Source organism: Hippocampus zosterae, chromosome 1 (assembly GCF_025434085.1).
Source record: "Hippocampus zosterae strain Florida chromosome 1, ASM2543408v3, whole genome shotgun sequence".
Classification (NCBI taxonomy): Eukaryota; Metazoa; Chordata; class Actinopteri; order Syngnathiformes; family Syngnathidae; genus Hippocampus; species Hippocampus zosterae.
Genome location: NC_067451.1, coordinates 8,161,890 through 8,179,723, shown reverse-complemented (window position 1 = coordinate 8,179,723; position 17,834 = coordinate 8,161,890). Strand labels below are relative to the sequence as shown.

General features: G+C 48.3%; 2 protein-coding genes and 2 long non-coding RNA genes across 54 annotated transcripts; 2 read left to right on the top strand and 2 right to left on the bottom strand.

Moving 5' to 3' along the window:
* The first annotated feature begins 117 nt into the window (after positions 1-117).
* On the top strand, positions 118-5,249 carry snapc2 (small nuclear RNA activating complex, polypeptide 2). Of its 2 annotated transcripts, none has more exons than XM_052081886.1 (6): positions 118-446; positions 1,250-1,420; positions 1,487-1,607; positions 1,684-1,761; positions 4,737-4,825; positions 4,917-5,249. In XM_052081886.1, the coding sequence occupies exons 1-6, from the start codon at positions 228-230 to the stop codon at positions 5,151-5,153; spliced, it is 915 nt and encodes a 304-aa protein (XP_051937846.1). In that variant the 5' UTR covers positions 118-227; the 3' UTR covers positions 5,154-5,249. The 2 variants fall into 2 exon arrangements, with proteins under 2 accessions (XP_051937846.1, XP_051937838.1); XM_052081878.1 differs by having other exon boundaries at positions 120-446; positions 1,684-1,863.
* On the bottom strand, positions 2,054-3,476 carry LOC127611385 (uncharacterized). Its single transcript, XR_007965307.1, has 2 exons — positions 2,889-3,476; positions 2,054-2,202 (listed from the first exon to the last, which is right to left on the bottom strand). It is a non-coding gene; the product is annotated as an uncharacterized LOC127611385 (long non-coding RNA).
* Positions 5,250-6,342: 1,093 nt separating the features above from the next.
* On the top strand, positions 6,343-16,141 carry muc3a (mucin 3A, cell surface associated). 50 transcript variants are annotated; one of them, XM_052080594.1, is made up of 18 exons: positions 6,343-6,456; positions 7,801-8,253; positions 8,350-8,397; positions 9,526-9,621; positions 9,694-9,909; positions 9,982-10,619; positions 10,836-11,244; positions 11,322-11,437; positions 11,942-12,006; positions 12,086-12,137; positions 12,230-12,279; positions 12,454-12,575; positions 13,423-13,482; positions 13,556-13,727; positions 13,822-13,983; positions 14,244-14,341; positions 15,221-15,402; positions 15,488-16,141. In XM_052080594.1, exons 1-18 carry the CDS (start codon positions 6,393-6,395, stop codon positions 15,530-15,532), a joined length of 3,048 nt encoding a protein of 1,015 aa, XP_051936554.1. In that variant the 5' UTR covers positions 6,343-6,392; the 3' UTR covers positions 15,533-16,141. The 50 variants fall into 50 exon arrangements, with proteins under 50 accessions (XP_051936554.1, XP_051937030.1, XP_051936712.1 ...); XM_052081070.1 differs by having other exon boundaries at positions 9,814-9,909; positions 15,488-16,140; XM_052080752.1 differs by having other exon boundaries at positions 9,742-9,909; positions 15,488-16,140.
* On the bottom strand, positions 8,855-10,874 carry LOC127612674 (uncharacterized). Its single transcript, XR_007965914.1, has 5 exons — positions 10,765-10,874; positions 10,333-10,404; positions 10,165-10,284; positions 9,661-9,780; positions 8,855-8,964 (listed from the first exon to the last, which is right to left on the bottom strand). It is a non-coding gene; the product is annotated as an uncharacterized LOC127612674 (long non-coding RNA).
* Positions 16,142-17,834: the final 1,693 nt, after the last annotated feature.

The window sequence follows — 17,834 nt, the reverse complement described above, 5'->3', positions numbered from 1 at the left end:
TTTGGCATGGTACTGCTCGACTGTAGGCAATTAAACGTCCTTGTAAAAAAAAGGAAGAATAAGTTTGTGATTACTAGTGACGTGAGAGAAATCGTTCGAATGTTGCCATCGGAAGTAGACTTGACGTCACGAGCACTACCGGATGTCGGTCGGTGACTTGTTGTCAGTAGTTCTTTGCTTTTAAGTTCGTCTGGTCGATTTCCAGTTTTGAGCGCAGTCGAGTCGACATGAAGCCGCCACCTCGCACGCGCAACAAACCGGATCGGAACCTGAACCCGAACCCTGAGCCAACCCAATCCAGGCAAGCCTGCGCTTGGTCCCGAAAGGAGCAGAAGATGCTGTTAGACGCCCTGAGGAGGCAAGGCTCTTCTTGCGGCGGAGACTCGCCGGGGAACATCGACTATAGTCTGCTTAAGAAGGATGTTCCTTCTCGCTCCGATTCTGAGGTTCGCAACGGTCCAGTCCTCCAAGCAGTTGTTCCGACAAAACAGCGCTTTGGGTGTCGCGTGCACACAGTCATCGGTGGGCTCTTTTGCCAATCATCTATCCATTCGTTCCCTAATCGCTGTGTAGAGATTTTTGGTTAGGTAATTGAAAATAGTTTTGGAACGCTGCTCGAGCGTCAGCTATGTCGTCATTACAGTTGCATAATTACAAGGTCGGTTGGACATTTTTTTGAAAAACAAACATTGAACTACTTGGTTTCATATTTTTGCGCCACAACTGATGAATTTATCTCGTGACGGAACTCAAACACCACCCCTGGGCCCAAAGCACTCAATACAGAGTTCTAAAATCCGAGGGTTGCGGGTGCTGAACCCTGTCGCAGCGGTCTCCGGGCAATAAGCGGAGTACACCCTGAATTTGTCGCACTCACAATTTAACTATAATTCACTAAAATGAATGTAATGCCAAACACACACAAAAAAAGTTTGCTCAAGACACTTTACACATAGAAAGTCTAGAAGCACGCTCCTCATGTATTCAAAGACCAACTGAGCCCCACCTGAGCAAGTACTTAGAGACATGAGAAAACAAAAACTCACTCACTGCCGTCTATTACTGGAAGGAGGACGTGCAACAAATCGGCGAGGGAGAATGCAAATCTGCAGCGGGTGATGACATATGAACCAATAGGTTACAGAAGTGCAAAAAAACCCCAAAACATATCCGACATTCTTTCAATATCCGACATTCAGATACGGTTTAACGCTTTGCAAGAATCGCAAAACTGCTTCGGTCTTTGCAGATCTGGTCTGTGGTGCAACGCCTCCAGGACAAGGTGATCTCTGGCGCCATCTTGCAGCTGAAGACCAGGACACTGGCAGAGAAGAAGATGGCGCCCATCCACACGTGGACCCGTTTGGCCCGCGTCGTGTCCGGGAACTTCGACGGTCCGCTTTCCAAGGCGTTCTCTCAGGTGCCGCGGGCCAAATGACGCTCAGACAAATGTATGTGTTGCTCACCAAAGTTTTCTTGCCAGCAGATCTGGACTGTGGCATCCACAGAGCCGCACACCCTCAGGAACTGCCAACCGCCGCGGCTGGAAGCAGCACAAAGCGACGTCAGAGATTGTACCGCCCCTCTCGGACCAGCGCCGGCCCAAGGTATGGCCCGGGATGCGGATGGGATCGGGACCAAATGTCTTGCAACAGTATGTTTGGTTCTTTGTGTTTGTCCAAGTCCCATTCAAGAGGCCAGTAGCCAGCACGGGTCCGGCGCCATCCCTAGTGGTCCCGGTTGAGCAGCCGAGCCTTTCGGGTATGACCGCCTCCAAAGACTTCAAGGTGGACTTTGAGAGGATTTACAACTATCTGAGTGGCGTCCACAACCCTGAGGGCGAATGTGAGCTTACAGCCACAGGTGAGTGCGGGCGACCGATCCAGTGCCGAGGTAACGCTCATCAAAACTCAGCAATTCTAGATCATTACAACTTTTGTATTGTATTGGCCCGAATATAAGACGGCCCTGATTATAAGACGACCCCCTCTTTTTCAAGACTCAAGTTTGAAAAAATACTTTTTGAACACCAAATTCATTTTTATACAGAAAATAATTACCGTATTTTCACGACCATTCGGCGCACCGTATGGTTGGGCGCAGTCTCATTAATGGGTGCTATTTCTGTATTTTACACATAGACAAACCACACTGTATTATTGGCCGCAGTTTTAAAGTGGTAAAACATACACCAGCTTAACCCTTGTGTGTTCCAAATTAAAAAGGCCTTAAGTTACGCATTTTACAATTTTTGTAATGATGTATTTTGTGTTATAAAAACATTTTTTTTTTTCAAACACTCAAAATGTTCAGAGGCATCTGTGCTATCCATACATATATAGTTTTTATTAGTTCTTTGGGATTTTTTATTCTTTATTTTTTGCAAAAGGGAAAAGAAATTTGTGTCTGGAGGTCCCAACCAAGCCCTACCTACAATCCCGACCGGACGTGTTCATGTAAAATGCATTGGTTTGAAGCCTCCTGCAAAAAGGCAAACTCATTTGCGATCCTCAGACGCCACCTAAAGTTGCAAAATTGGAATGACCTCAACCCAACAATGTGGCATGCTTACGTCTGTCCAAGCGAAAACAAAGCGATTGACGTAAAAATCACGTGAAATGCATGTATACACATTAGGTTTACGATGCATTAAAAAATATGAATTATAATGGGTCTCTATGGTGCAAAATATGTAAATTGTGAAGATTAAGGTATCAAAACGTTTTTTTTTTAATTATTGCTGCAATGCCTGAGAATTATCAGCCGGTGACGTCATGAAATTTAGGCCATTTTAGAACCCCTCTATAAGTTTCAGCTCTCTCGTGTTTGAATGCCTTTGCCTTTGATTCAAAGACATCATTTTACATTTATCGCAAGCGGTGCACTACATACGGCATGCATGCGCGCACGCTAAAAACACGTTAGCTTGAAGCATACGGTAGCATGCCAAGACATACAGATATAAGCTAAAGACACGTTTTTAAAAAGGCAACGGAAGCAAAATTGACTTCCGTTGTATTTTATTTGGCCATCGTACAATGTACTCACGTTTTTCGATCAATCATCACCCAGAAATCCATCAAAGTCCTCATCTTCTGTATCACAATTGAACAATTGTGCAAGTACCGGTAATCCATCAAAAACGCCGGGTTCCCTCTCGTTGTCAGAGTCACTCTCATTGCCATGTGGCTCCACAGAAATGATGCCGGCTTTGCCAAAAACTCGAACAACAGTGCAAACAGACACGTTCGTCCAAGCAGCCGCAATCCATTCGCAAATCGTGGCGTAACTCGCCCAGCGCTGCCTCTCACTCTTTGTAAAGTTGTGTTTGCCATCGATCATCCATTGTTCCCATGCCGTTCGCAACTTTACTTTGAACGCCCGGTCGCAACATTTCTTTGAACAACCGGTTGATGCCGATGTCCAGCGGTTGGAGTTCTTTAGTCAAGCCTCCGGGAATAACGGCACGCTCAGAGTTCATTGTCTTGACTCGGTTTTTCACCGCTGCTGATGGGCACGCATGCCAAAAGCATAACCGATGGCTTGAAGTTTGAACTGAGCTTCGTAGGCGTGTCTCTTTGTAGAATTTATTTTCGGGGGTTCTTAGAAACCAAAACCGAAGTTGTTTTGCAAAAATGCACATTGCCACACTCTATACAGGTGTTGGTACCTGCTTGGGGCGTCCCTTTAGCGTCAACTTACACGCCCACCCTTCACTCATTGGCGGACTTCTCCCCCGCATGCCTGTCCTCTCTCACGTCTGCCTTCTCTCTCTCTCTCTCTCTCTCTCTCTCTCTCTCCCTATATATGTATATGTACACGCCCACCCTTCACTGATTGGCCGACTTCTTTGCCGCATGCCTGTCCACAGTCACTTTCGCCTTTTCTCTATATAAACAGCATGTCAGCTGTCAGTCAGGTTTTGGAACTCAGCGTATAGACAAGACGCTCCGCATAATAAGGCGTCCTGTCCATTTTGGAGAAAATTTAAGACTTTTAATGGCGCCTTATAGTCGTGAAAATACGGTACATTACATCTGAAACATTCTAACAAAATATTTGAGAGAAAAAACATGCGACTTTGCGTCATTCAAATCTTAATATCGGAACGTTTAAATATGTAAACTAAAGTGCAATCACATTCGTAAGTGAATGGCTTCTGGTTTTTGAAATATAAATTACATCATAACCTCTCCTCAGCTGCCGGTTAACCTGGCCGATCTTTGACCCACTTTTCTCCAGATTGTTGCTACATTTCTCCATTTTCTGTTATCTTTGACCCACTTTTCTCCAGATTGTTGCTACATTTCTCCATTTTCTGTTATCTCTTCTATTATTTTCTTCTCTTTTCTTTCTTACCACTATTTTTAATTTTTCTTCTTCGTGCTACCGCTATTTTTATTTTTCATGACACGGGTTCACTTTGGCCCGGGGTGTCAAGTTCAGCATTCGCGTCAATGATATCTGGCGCCATCTAGCGTCGCGAATGGGTATAACGTCTAGACCCCAAATATAAGACGGCCCCCACTTTTATCATTTTTTAAAATATCTTATTTCAATGCAAAAAACACCGTCTTATATTCGGGCCAATATGGTACTTCAGTTTTTACTTTTTGTATTACTTTTAATTTAGTCAACAAGTTGAATCAGCACTCATTCATTCTACACAAGCATCTTGACCGAGTGAGTTTTTTTGCCACCTGTGTCAACTCTCTTATCGTGTCGTGTTCCTTAAGAGAGCGCCATTGTCTTGGACCTGGTGATGTCTCTCCCGGAGGAACTGGGCCTCCTGCGCTGCCAAAGCCTGCGCCAACATCTCATCCAGGTGGAGTCACTCCCCCAAGAAGGAGAAGACCAACACTGAGAGCCCAGCCCACCAATGTGGACTAATTACAGCCCTCCTCTCCACCTCACAGGCGCACCAGAACTTGTCCGAAGCCGAGGATTCTGAGAAGGCCCGAAAAGTGCTGACAGAGCTGGAGAGTAAGCGGCAGGAAAGCAATCGGGAGCCTCAGCAGAACGTCGAAGACGGCGCCGCAGGGCCAGCAGAGGGGGGCGGCGAACCTGCGTGGACGGGACTGTGCCCCCCACTCAACCCTTTCATGATTCCACTGGAGCTGCTGAAGCGAAGATCGGACTTCACGTTGCTTTGACGCACGCGACATTGTTGTTGAATTTGTACATTCAGTTTTGTATCGCTGTTTTTGTTTGTTTTTTTGACCCAAATAAAATGATCTACTCAAACGGCTTATGTTCTGGTGAACAGACAAATGGCTTTAGTGATGCTTGTGACTCGAGTGTCAAAAGCAGGAATACTACCATTGTTCATATAACGACCCGCTTATATGAGCTAAATGGCCTATTTTTAATCTTCCATATGACACGGACTGCTGATAACGTAGCAACTACAGCACTCAAATTAGGAGCAGGACTTAATAACACATGGGACACCATCATCGTCATCATAACTCATATCAGATAACAGGTTTTGGAACAACATCAAGAACATAACTGATGGTTGTGGGCAGTGGCTCAGTCCCTATCACCTGTGAATACCCCTCATTGTGAAAACTGAACATCACCAAAACGGGACTGTCAGTAGGTGTATTGATTGTGGCATGCAAAATACAGCAATAATCCAACATGGTGCATTGAAAACCTGAAATCACTGCATGAAGCCCGCGATGCGGCGTGGAACACTTTTATTACGTTCCGACTTTTGCCCATCACAAAGGAAGGTTGCGTAACCTGGCAATCACTCATTCCACCCATTTACCAACAGCAAATACAAATACTTTGTATGACCCGAACTAGTATTTGATTTGACTCATTGGAAGTTGCGTTATTTAAACATATTCACATCAACTGCAGCACAAGTTATTAAATGCAGTGGAACTGATATTTTGTTTTTTAAGGAAGTGCCATGTTCTACACTAGCCAGGCATCAAAACACCCTTTTTTTGGACAAGAGTTATTGGTTTGTGACCTCTCTTGTTGCGACCTGTTTTACACCTCCTCTCTCGCCACCACCAACATGTTCCGCTTGGGAAATCCGATCAGAACACAACAGCAGGTATAACGTTGCAAATGACGCATCGGGAAGCAACAGGTTGAATTTTACCACTTGTCGTAAAAAAAAAAAAAAAAAAACGCTGGCTGAGTGGCGCTTCCCGCTATTGAGGTGCGAGAGGGCAGAGTGCAATGGCGTGACGATGCTGTCCTCCACACGGAACTGGTGTTCGGCCTTATCACCTTTATCAGTGACTGCGCTTTTTCCACACCTTAACTGGGTGGAGGAAAAAGAAAATGTTCTTATAGACACCTTGCCAAAGTCCACGCAGATCACAGCTTGTGTCATTCATCAGCGCCGACTGGGATGTAAAGTCACGCTCATGGCGTCGTCGTCTACAGCTGTGATTCTGGCTGTCCTACTCATCGGCCTGTCTTCTACCGATGGTAAGTTTGAGGTCAGGCTTCATCGGTCGACTGTTCGGAAAAAGGCTGCAAACAATATGAAACAGATTCACCGATGCCGTATGACATACTTAAAACCGTTGTGTTACTTTTTCTACAATTTTTGTAGATTTTTGCATATTGTCATCTTTTAATCAAAGACAAAGCATAAAAATTGTGCGATATGAACTATTCTAATTAATGTATATATATATATATATATATACATTAATATAACATAATAATATATATATATATAACATAATAATGTTTGTAAAATTGTATGTTGCGTTATTTAAACATATTCACATCAACTGCAGCACAAGTTATTAACTGCAATGGAACTGATATTTTGTTTTTTAAGGAAGTGCCATGTTCTACACTAGCCAGGCATCAAAACACCCTTTTCTTGAACAAGAGTTCTTGTTTTGTGACCTCTCTTGTTGCGACCTGTTTTACTCCTCTCTCGGGGAAACCATTTACATTTATTTTCACCAATGATTGAACAAACAGTCCTCTGAACATATCCATGGAGCTTTCAGGGAGACTCTTGCTCTTTAAAACGGCTCAGTGATCATCGCTGGATGTATCATCGACGGTTTTATAAAAAAAAAACATTGTTCAGCGATAGGTTTGTTTTAAAATCCTTTAAAAGCGCATGACTCTTTTATGTTTTCAATTAATCTAATTTTTATTTTTGCAATGATTTCAAAATTAGTATTCATAATGGTGAATTGTCTGTCGTTATTTACGTCAGTTTCAACCCCTTTTTGATTTAACAATCACATTACACCCTGATAAAATGTTTCCCTCATGTAAACTGTCATTTAACAAATGATTCTTAGTAAATCATAAACATCTTCAACAGATAAGTACAATTGGTGAAATTCTGTTTCGAGGCCATGACGGCCAGGACTTTTGCCAATATGAAGTTTTATCGCTTGTAGTTCTTCCTCTTTTTAAATTTTTTTTTTTAATTTCTACGGCCAATGAAAGAAATTCTGACGTTATGCATTGTCTCCGGGTACTCCAGTTTCCTCCCACCTTCTAAAAACATGCATGGCAGGTTAATGGAAAACTCTAAATTGTCCCTCGGTTTGAGTGTGAGCGCAGATGTTTGTTCGTCTCAGTGTGCACTGCGATTGGCTGGCAACCGGTTCAGGGTGTCCCCTGCCAACTGCCCAAAGACGGCTGGGATAAGCTCCAGTACCCCCCGGACCCTTGCAAGTATAAGACGGATCGGAAAATGGATGGATGAATGGCAATTCACTTTCCATTATTTGTGGTACCACAGTAATACAGTAATTCACTTCAGGCTACTAAATTACAGTGTTGTTCTACTTCCAGTTCCTCATCGCATAGAAAACTACAATGTAGCAGAAAATGCCATCTCTACAGCAACCCCAGACCTGGGTGGGACCACTGACCTGGTTGGTTCCGCAACAACTGAGACACCTGATCTGGCCACAACCGAGCCAGCCGTTCCAGGCACAACGGAGCCAGCCGGTCCTGCCACAACCGAACCAGCAGGTCCGGCCACAACCGAGGCACCTGATCTGGCCACAACCGAGCCAGCCGGTCTGGGTACAACCGAGCCAGCTGGTCCGGGCACAACTGAGACACCTGATCTGGCCACAACCGAGCCTGCCGGTCCAGCCACAACCGAGCAAGCCGATCCAGGCACAACCGAGCCAGCCGGTCCAGGCACAACCGAGCCAGCCAGTCCTGCCACAACCGAACCAACCGGTCCGGCCACAACCGAGGCACCTGATCTGGCCACAACCGAGCCAGCCGGTCCGGGTACAACCGCGCCAGCTGGTCCGGGCACAACTGAGACACCTGATCTGGCCACAACCGAGCCAGCCGGTCCTGCCACAACCGAACCAGCCGGTCCGGCCACAACCGAGGCACCTGATCTGGCCACAACCGAGCCAGCCGGTCCGGGTACAACCGAGCCAGCTGGTCCGGGCACAACTGAGACACCTGATCTGGCCACAACCGAGCCAGCCGGTCCGGTCACAACCGAACCAGCCGGTCCGGTCACAACTGAGCCAGCCGGTCCGGCCACATCCGAAGCACCTGATCTAGCCACAACCGAGCCAGCCGGTCCAGGCACAACCGAGCCAGCCGGTCCAGGTACAACCGAGACACCTGATTTGGCCACAAGCGAGCCAGCCGGTCCAGCCACAACCAAGCCAGCCGGTCCGGGCACAACTGAGACACCTGATCTGGCCACAACCGAGCCAGCCGGTCCAGCCACAACCGAGTCAGCCGGTCCGGGCACAACTGAGACACCTGATCTGGCCACAACCGAGCCAGCCGGTCCAGCCACAACCGAGCCAGCCGGTCCAGGCACAACCGAGCCAGCCGGTCCAGGCACAACCGAGCCAGTCGGTCCGGCCACAACCAAGCCAGCCGGTCCGGCCACAACTGAGCCAGCCGGTCCGGCCACAACCGAGGCGCCTGATCTGGCCACAACCGAGCCAGCCGGTCCGGGCACAACTGAGACACCTGATCTGGCCACAACCGAACCAACCGGTCCAGGCACAACCGAGCCAGCCGGTCAGGGCACAACTGAGATACCTGATCTGGCCACAACCGAGCCAGCTGGTCCAGGCACAACCGAGCCAGCTGGTCCGGCCACAACCGAGGCACCTGACCTGGCCACAACTGAGCCAACCGGTCCGGGTACAACCGAGCCAGCTGGTCCGGGCACAACTGAGACACCTGATCTGGCCACAACCGAGCCAGCCGGTCCGGCCACAACCGAGCCAGCCGGTCCGGGCACAACTGAGACACCTGATCTGGCCACAACCGAGCCAGCCGGTCCAGGGACAACCGAGCCAGCCGGTCCTGCCACAACCGAACCAGCCGGTCCGGCCACAACCGAGGCACCTGATCTGGCCACAACCGACCCAACCGGTCCGGGTACAACCGAGGCACCTGATCTGGCCACAACCGAGCCAACCGGTCCGGGTACAACCGAGCCAGCTGGTCCGGGCACAACTGAGACACCTGATCTGGCCACAACCGAGCCAACCGGTCCGGGTACAACCGAGCCAGCCGGTCCAGGCACAACCGAACCAGCCGGTCCGGCCACAACTGAGACACCTGATCTGGCCACAACCGAGCCAGCCGGTCCGGCCACAACCGAGCCAGCCGGTCCGGGTACAACCGAGCCAGCCGGTCAGGGCACAACTGAGACACCTGATCTGGCCACAACCGAGCCAGCCGGTCCAGGCACAACTGAGACACCTGATCTGGCCACAACCGAGTCAGCCGGTTCAGGCACAACCGAGCCAGCCGGTCCGGGCACAACTGAGACACCTGATCTGGCCACAACCGAGCCACCCGGTCCAGGCACAACCGAGCCAGCCGGTCCTGCCACAACCGAACCAGCCGGTCCGGCCACAACTGAGCCAGCCGGTCCGGGTACAACCGAACCAGCCGGTCCGGGTACAACCGAGCCAGCTGGTCCGGGCACAACTGAGACGCCTGATCTGGCCACAACCGAGCCAGCCGGTCCAGGCACAACCGAGCCAGCCGGTCCGGCCACAACCGAGCCAGCTGGTCCGGGTACAACCGAGCCAGCCGGTCCGGGCACAACTGAGACACCTGATCTGGCCACAACCAAGCCAGCTGGTCCGGGCACAACTGAGACACCTGATCTGGCCACAACCGAGCCAGCTGGTCCGGGCACAACTGAGACACCTGATCTGGCCACAACCGAGCCACCCGGTCCAGGCACAACCGAGCCAGTCGGTCCGGCCACAACCGAACCAGCCGGTCCGGCCACAACAGAGCCAGCCGGTCCGGCCACAACCGAGGCGCCTGATCTGGCCACAACGGAGCCAGCCGGTCCAGGCACAACTGAGACACCTGATCTGGCCACAACCGAGCCAGCCGGTCCAGGCACAACCGAGCCAGCCGGTCCGGGCACAACTGAGACACCTGATCTGGCCACAACTGAGCCAGCCAGTCCTGGCACAACCGAGCCAGCCGGTCCGGCCACAACCGAGGCGCCTGATCTGGCCACAACCGAGCCAGCCGGTCCGGGTACAACCGAGCCAGCTGGTCCGGGCACAACCGAGGCGCCTGATCTGGCCACAACCGAGCCAGCCGGTCCAGGCACAACTGAGACACCTGATCTGGCCACAACCGAACCAACCGGTCCAGGCACAACCGAACCAGCCGGTCCAGGCACAACCGAACCAGCCGGTCCGGCCACAACCGAGGCACCTGATCTGGCCACAACTGAGCCAACCGGTCCAGGTACAACCGAGCCAGCTGGTCCGGGCACAACTGAGACACCTGATCTGGCCACAACCGAGCCAGCCGGTCAAGGCACAACCAAGCCAGCCGGTCCTGCCACAACCGAACCAGCCGGTCCGGCCACAACTGAGCCAGCCGGTCCGGCCACAACCGAGGCGCCTGATCTAGCCACAACCGAGCCAGCCGGTCCGGCCACAACCGAGGGACCTGATCTAACCACAACCGAGCCAGCCGGTCCGGCCACAACCGATCCAGTGGGTCCGGCCACAACCGAGCCAGCCAGTCCGGGGACAACTGAGCAGCTAGAGACCACCGCCCCCTTGAGTACAGTACCACCATCATCAACAGCAGAACCTTCATCAGATCCCATACCTTCACCAAAACCCACCACATTAGCTCCAGGGACAACAACAACAATTCACTGCCAAAACGGAGGAACGTTAATTGGCGGCATTTGTGCCTGTATCAGCGGATTCCATGGAAATGCTTGCCAGTTCCTGAACGAAACCATATCGATCGGTATGTGCGATTCCATCTGCAACATGCGGCCACATGCTATATTGCCTTGCCCTGATTGCGTTGCCCGTGTACTACAGATCACATCGAACGTTTGGTGAAAATTCAAATGGTGGTCAACCAGGAATACAACCCCAATTACGACAACACCAGCTCAGCGGAATACAGAAACTTCGTTGATAATTTTACCATGGAGGTGATCATATCGCAATCTGTTCTCACTTAACAAGTATATGGGATGATCATGAGAGACGTGCGTTGTTCATTGTCATGATTTGACTGTACTCGTCAAATTTGTGTAGTTTCCCAACAGCCTTTTGTTTTGTTCCATCTTGTTGATTTGCTTAGCTTGGATCATGTCGAGAAAACGTTCAAGTGAAGAGCAAAGATTCGGACTCCGTCTTTGAAGCTAAAGTCCGAAGCAAATTTCTATTTTCAAACGTGAATTGAGAAGAGGGGAGCGGCACACCGTGCGTGCATTATACAGTCCACTCTGTGTATTCACATACACTCCATGACTCATGTTTAGATTTGCGCACAGTGCATTTGTCACAGGGTATACACAAAGACAGTCACCGGAATCGTCCAATCGTACTCACATCTAGCGCACTGACAGATATCAATCCAATGTTCTCTTCAGAGAGTGCTTTGTTTTCTATGGAGATGGTTCTATAATTTGAGGATATTGTTACTCTTTCAGATGGAGAAATTTTACAGAGAAAAGAAAGTGCAACAGCTTGACAAAGTGGTGGTAACCAATGTTAGGTAATGCCAGTCCAACAAATCTAATTTTGTTGATCAGTAGTCGGGCCGATGGCTAAACGCTTGTGTTTGTTTCTCTCAGCCGAGCGGCCTCGCCAACGTTGATGAGACGTTCGGCCTCTGCACTGGAGAGGGTAAAGCCTACCAACCATCTTTGAGATTGGATGTCACATCGGCCTTGGTCGATAAAAACAATAATACAAGAATTCCGGTATCTTTATTGCAGCGCAGATTAGCCGTCGATGGTACGGCCACCCGCAGAGCTACACCACAAGGGTAATTAAAAAATGGAAAAACACACAAGCACACGGATGGTGGCCAATAAGTGTGGATTGCAACACAAACGACTTATTTATTTCCTTTTTTGGGGGCTGAAAATCAAGCCTCCGTGAAATTTAGGATCGTCATCCAATCGTGTTGAAATATTTTTTGCTCTGCGTTGCGTTTCAGCGTCAACGTCAGCCACGAAGTGGTTTTGTTGATCAAAAACGATCCCACCTCTAACGAAGCATATCGGGACGAAGTGGATACGATCGATGGGGCTCTGCAATCGCTGATTAATTGCCAAACAGGTGGGCTGCTACACTACGAATGACCGACAGTCAATTTTGTCAACCGCTGGGTCAGATAATTGTGAAGGCTCTGTCACCAGCCTGCTCCAGCAAGTCTCGCAAGAGTCAACTATCCCAAAAGAGAGAATCTGAGTGGCCCAGGTCATGGTCATTCGCAAATGGAGCCCCCTAGACCTGTGTTGCTTGTTCAAGATGATTCACCTTTAATTCAAAAAGCTTTTTCACCACACCTGGCAAGTAAAACAACAATCCTCACGGGACTAAGCCTGGGGGGCATCACCCACCCACTTCAGACATCAAGCTGGGATCTCCACACTGATTTTACATTCACGTGTGAAGAAGCCTTTTGCATTGTAGATGAAAAACATCAACAACCACCAAGAGCCCAGTTGCCTCCATCCTTCGTGTTTACGGTTGACTGACAACTCCGAGATCTTATTTGACCTGCGCGCGCTTCTGTGCAATGACTTCCAACCCAGTTCAAATGAATTTGAAAGTGGTCCTTGTCACTCAAGCGCTAGAGCACACATGTCAAACCCTGGTCCTCGAGGGCCGCTATCCTGCATGTTTTTTTTTTTTAGATGTTTCTATCCTTCAATGCGCCTGACTTAAGTTATCAGATAATCTGCAGGAGCCTGATCGTGATTTTGAGTCAGGTGTGGTGCAGGAAGAAAAAAAAATAATCTACAACATGGAGGAGAGTGGCCGTTTGACACCCGCTTCCTAAAGTGTCGACACCTAAGTTCTGTTGTAAATTTATGCTGGAGAAATGAAGCAGACAGATTGAACAAATGAGGTACTGACAACAAAGGAAGTGCTGAATCATAAAAACGCCTCTTTTTTTCAGGTTGCCCCTACAATGTGACAGAGAAACCGACTGTGGATCAGACTGAAGTGAATTTGAACAGTAAGTCTATTTCAGTCAGTTGCGAGTGTGAAGCTTGGAAATGATTAGCCCTCTGCTAATCGTCTCCCTCCAGCACTTTGCAACTCCATCTTGGATCCGGACGTGGCTCAGCACTACAAGGCCGTGAACCTCAGCAACACGCTGGTGTGCGTCACTCGATGCGATCAAATATACGGCCCGGATTTTCTTCAATGCTACAACGATGGAGTGTGCAGAGTTTCCGTGGGTGTCGGTGCCATTTGCAAGTCAGTCCGAGTGGAGCATTTCATTTGTCTTTGCTATTGACACCTGCGTGTGACGACCACCACATTCTTACTTGGTCTTTGCGCATGTTTTCAGTTGTAAGGATTTGGGATCCACATGGTACTTAGGAAATGACTGCGGGTTGCCCATCCAAAAAGTTGCCTTCTATGCCGGTTTGGTGGCCACCCTGGTTTGTCTACTCGTCACCATAGCAGGCTTGACCGCGTACGTGATCATCAACAAGAAAGAGCAGACAAGGTATGGTGGGCCAAAAACACAACAACGGTATTAGTGGGAGAAGCATTCATGAGTTAGTCTACTCAAGACGGTACAGCTCACCTCAAGAGGGCGAGGTGCAATGCCTTTGTTGTCATTTTACGTCTATTTGAATGAACCTGTCCCAACTGTAAATTACCTCTACTTATAGGCTGCCATTTTATCATATTTGTCCGTTTTCATTGAGTTTCGCATGCGTGCATGTCGGATTCCACCAACATTGCGCTAATAACCACCTCCAGGAAAAAAGACATTAAAAAGAAGCTGGTGAACAACTGGATCAGCGACGAAATCGAGTGGTCCCGATCCGAGAAACTCTCGACAGGCACCTTTAATGCTGGTAAGGCTTCTATCTCTGCTTTTACTGTAGCAAAACGTTCCTACTCACCGTTTAATATCTCTGAACCACCCAGCGGTCTTGTTGTGCTGTGCTCCGGAGGCTTTTGTCACTACCAGTCGATGTTCGCTGCATAAAACAAAGAGGAAATGTATATTTATACAGCGAAAATGTTCAACTTAACCCGAGGGTTTCAATTAAGTGACGTCTGCTAGCTTAATGCTAATACATGTAGCAAAACACGGAAGATGGAAATGATGGACCGTAGACGTAAAGGTATTTGTAAACCTTCAAACCACTGCTACTTTACCACACACGGGGAGAAGCAACCCATACAAACGCAGCAATTAATTGGGAATTTTCTCTGGCATCGCTTCTTGCTCTTATTTACGATGTGTGGCTTTGGTGTTGTGTGACACGTTGCGTCACTAAGTGGTTCTACAATGCAAGCCACAAAAAAAGAAAACAAAAATCATTGCTTAATGAGATTTCAGCAGACCTGAGAAAATAATGGGCGTGATGGATCCTTGTAGACAATTATTACTGCTACTCACTTCACTAGAATGTTAGGTGTTTGTCATCTTCTTCAAGGAAAAACGACAGATTAAGTCACAGTTGCACTTCCCAAGAATACACACACACAGACAAGTATATTCTGTACGTAATTTTTGAACTGAATTATTTTGCGTTGTTCTTTATCAAGCTGCGTCACTGAAAGGGGAACATGGCGCCCTCTTGTGGCCCCTCAAAAGAAACAACCGTTGGAAATGCGCAGATTTATTGAAAAGCAGCCTTTCCAGACTTTTAAAAATCAGCAAAAGATAGCATTTCAAATAGCGCAGGCATACTGTGGCGTACAGCCAACGAGCTTGCTTGTTTCAGGACACCTGAACCCGACGTTCCCCTACGACGCGCCGCGGCGGACACCGCCGATGCGCCAACACAACGACTCGAGACAGTCAGGCCGGTCCAGCCCGGCCGTGAGCATGTACAGGCTCGACGGAGCGGCCCGCGGGAATAACGGATCGCTTCGCCCCAACGGATTCCCTATCTCTGATCAAGAGGTAAGTCAGACTAAAAATGTCCATCCGTCCGTCTGGTTTCGCAAATGCGTGCGAGACGTCAGTGTGTTCTGTGCTCGCCTTGCAGATGAGGATCCAAAGGCCGCAGATCAGGTCATCGTGGGACGCCTGAGCGCCCCCCTTTTCAAAAACAAGCACCTTAATGACTCAGCGGCAGCAACAACACTTTTCTTCGAAGGAAGCTAATTTATTGGATCTCTTGTCTTACAACATCTAAGCTGTAGAAATGAATTATTTTATCTGTAAAAGTAGCGATTTTCCCTTCACGTAGTTGGAAAGTACGCTTTAGAACACTTTTGTTGATTTATTTTATTTGGTCGGGACCATGCGTGAATGACAATCAGCAAGAAAATGCACTTTGCACCCCAACCCTCAGACCCTACTGAGCCTGAACGCTCGCACGTTTGGTTTCTGAATCAAGTTGGTGTCGTTTTGGTTCTGTGCGGAATGCTTGCAAATATGTAGTTGGGACTTTGTTCTACTCTATTGTTGCTTTTGAATGAAAAAAAAAAAAGCTGATTATCAACGGCTCGTTTTTCTTCTGGCTACTGCGAACCGGCGCGCTCTGCTCACCACTTCAAATTCCCACAGCGGTCAACGAGCACACACGTGGCGGTGCGGTGGCATAAACCGGGGGTCGGCAACACGCAGCTCTTGAGGCGCATGCGGCTCTTTAGCGCCCCCCAGTGGCTCCCTAGAGGTTTTTCAACCTTTATTTTAAGGTTTTTTATTTTTTGCGGCTACAGACATATTTGTTTTTTGTTTATTTTGGTCCAATATGGCTCTTTCAACATTTTGGTTTGCCGACCCCTGGCATAAACGATCGAGTGCAAAAGAACTGTCGCCTCTAGGACGTACGCATGCAGCTGCCGCACTTTCACGCGGCAACACGGCGCAGGAAGACAAGTGTGTGTGTGTTCGGCAAGACGAAACGTTGAGATGATGCTATTGTTGTCATTACACAATCACGCATTCCAATCAGATGGCGGAAGCCCGTCTGGGTTGCCGTGTCAATTGAATGTGGGGGCGGGGGGGCAAGCAGTTGTGTCGGCCCACTGGACAGGGCCTGAATCAGCCGCAGGCGGCGTCCTCACCCAATCACATTTCAAATTCGTTGACCCCACGAAAATCATCAAATAATTCCATCTGCACACGTTATTAATGCATTCAATCAACAGCCATTTTGAGACCCTTCTTTACCCTACCACGTGGAAAAAAATAATACATAGACACACCTGGGATTGAACGCCTGGATTCTTTTTTAAAAAAAACATTAAGAAACGTCCTTGGCACTGAATTGAGTTTATCGGCCGCATGAGAGAACACTCCATCCATACAGAGCTCACGTTCTTATTATTTTTAAGAAAACAAACAACGCTTTTGCAAAAATGAGGTCATTTTCTGTGACGTTAGACATCTGCCAAAGATAATACTGCAAACGTTCACAATGGAGAAGGAGCAAAACAAAAAAAAAAAAAATCATTAAACAAATGTTTGCAGGAGCAACACGGAGGTATTTTTATGATTATTTTTATACACATGAGCTCATTGAGCACATTCTTTGGTTGGCTGCGTGCATGTACACCAGCACTTTCATGCCCTCAACTATAGATCGACTTTGTAGCTCCAGTGTTCCCTCCAAAAGGGTTCCTTTGTTTGCGTTGTGTACTGAAAACATTTTGGTTTAATATCAAAAGATGTCTGTTGACCAGAAGTGAAACACTGAATTGGAGCTTTTATTTTACGGTATTCACATGGAGATGTGTGCAAAACAACTCAGGACTGTGAGCACCCTTTTTTGTTTGACGCTGCACACGTTTCAAGTGCGGAAAAAGTCTCGGAATTCGGTCTGAACAATTAACAATGAATGAATTCGTAAGTCTATGAAACCATTTTGTCGGAAAATTCAATTCACTAAACACAACAAAGTACTTCCAACAGGGAGGTCAAGTGAGAGGTCATAGACTGGCCAAGTTGACCCTGACCTTAACTCAATAGAGCATTTAATTGACCTGCTGAAGAGGAGACTGTAAGGAGAAATCCATTTTCTAATCCGCTTATCCTCACAAGGTTCGCAAGACACGCTGGAGCCTATCCCAGCCGTCTTCGGGTAGTAGGCGGGGGACACCCTGAACTGGTTGCCAGCCAATCGCAGGGCACACACAGACGAACAACCAACTGTGCTCACCCTCACACCTCGGGAAACTTTGGTGTGTTCAGTCAGCCTGTCATGTACGTTTTTGGAATGTGGGAGAAACCGGAGAACCCAGAGAACCCACGCAGGGAAGAACATGCAAACTACACACAGGGAGGCCGGAGCCAGAATCGAACCCTGTATCTATGCAGTGTGAGGCCGGCACGCGAACCAGTCGTCCACTGAGCCGCCCTGAAAAAGGCCATTCTTAACTAAATTT

Excerpts from the sequence above, each read along its gene's own strand:
- snapc2 (XM_052081878.1), top strand. The coding sequence starts at position 228 with ATGAAGCCGCCACCTCGCACGCGCAACAAACCGGATCGGAACCTGAAC. Across the intron at positions 1,608-1,683 it reads CGGACCAGCGCCGGCCCAAG|TCCCATTCAAGAGGCCAGTA; the intron begins GTATGGCCCGGG and ends TGTTTGTCCAAG. Across the intron at positions 1,864-4,736 it reads ATGTGAGCTTACAGCCACAG|AGAGCGCCATTGTCTTGGAC; the intron begins GTGAGTGCGGGC and ends GTGTTCCTTAAG.
- muc3a (XM_052080006.1), top strand. The coding sequence starts at position 6,393 with ATGGCGTCGTCGTCTACAGCTGTGATTCTGGCTGTCCTACTCATCGGC. Across the intron at positions 12,576-13,422 it reads GCTGATTAATTGCCAAACAG|GTTGCCCCTACAATGTGACA; the intron begins GTGGGCTGCTAC and ends TCTTTTTTTCAG. Across the intron at positions 15,403-15,487 it reads TCCCTATCTCTGATCAAGAG|ATGAGGATCCAAAGGCCGCA; the intron begins GTAAGTCAGACT and ends CTCGCCTTGCAG.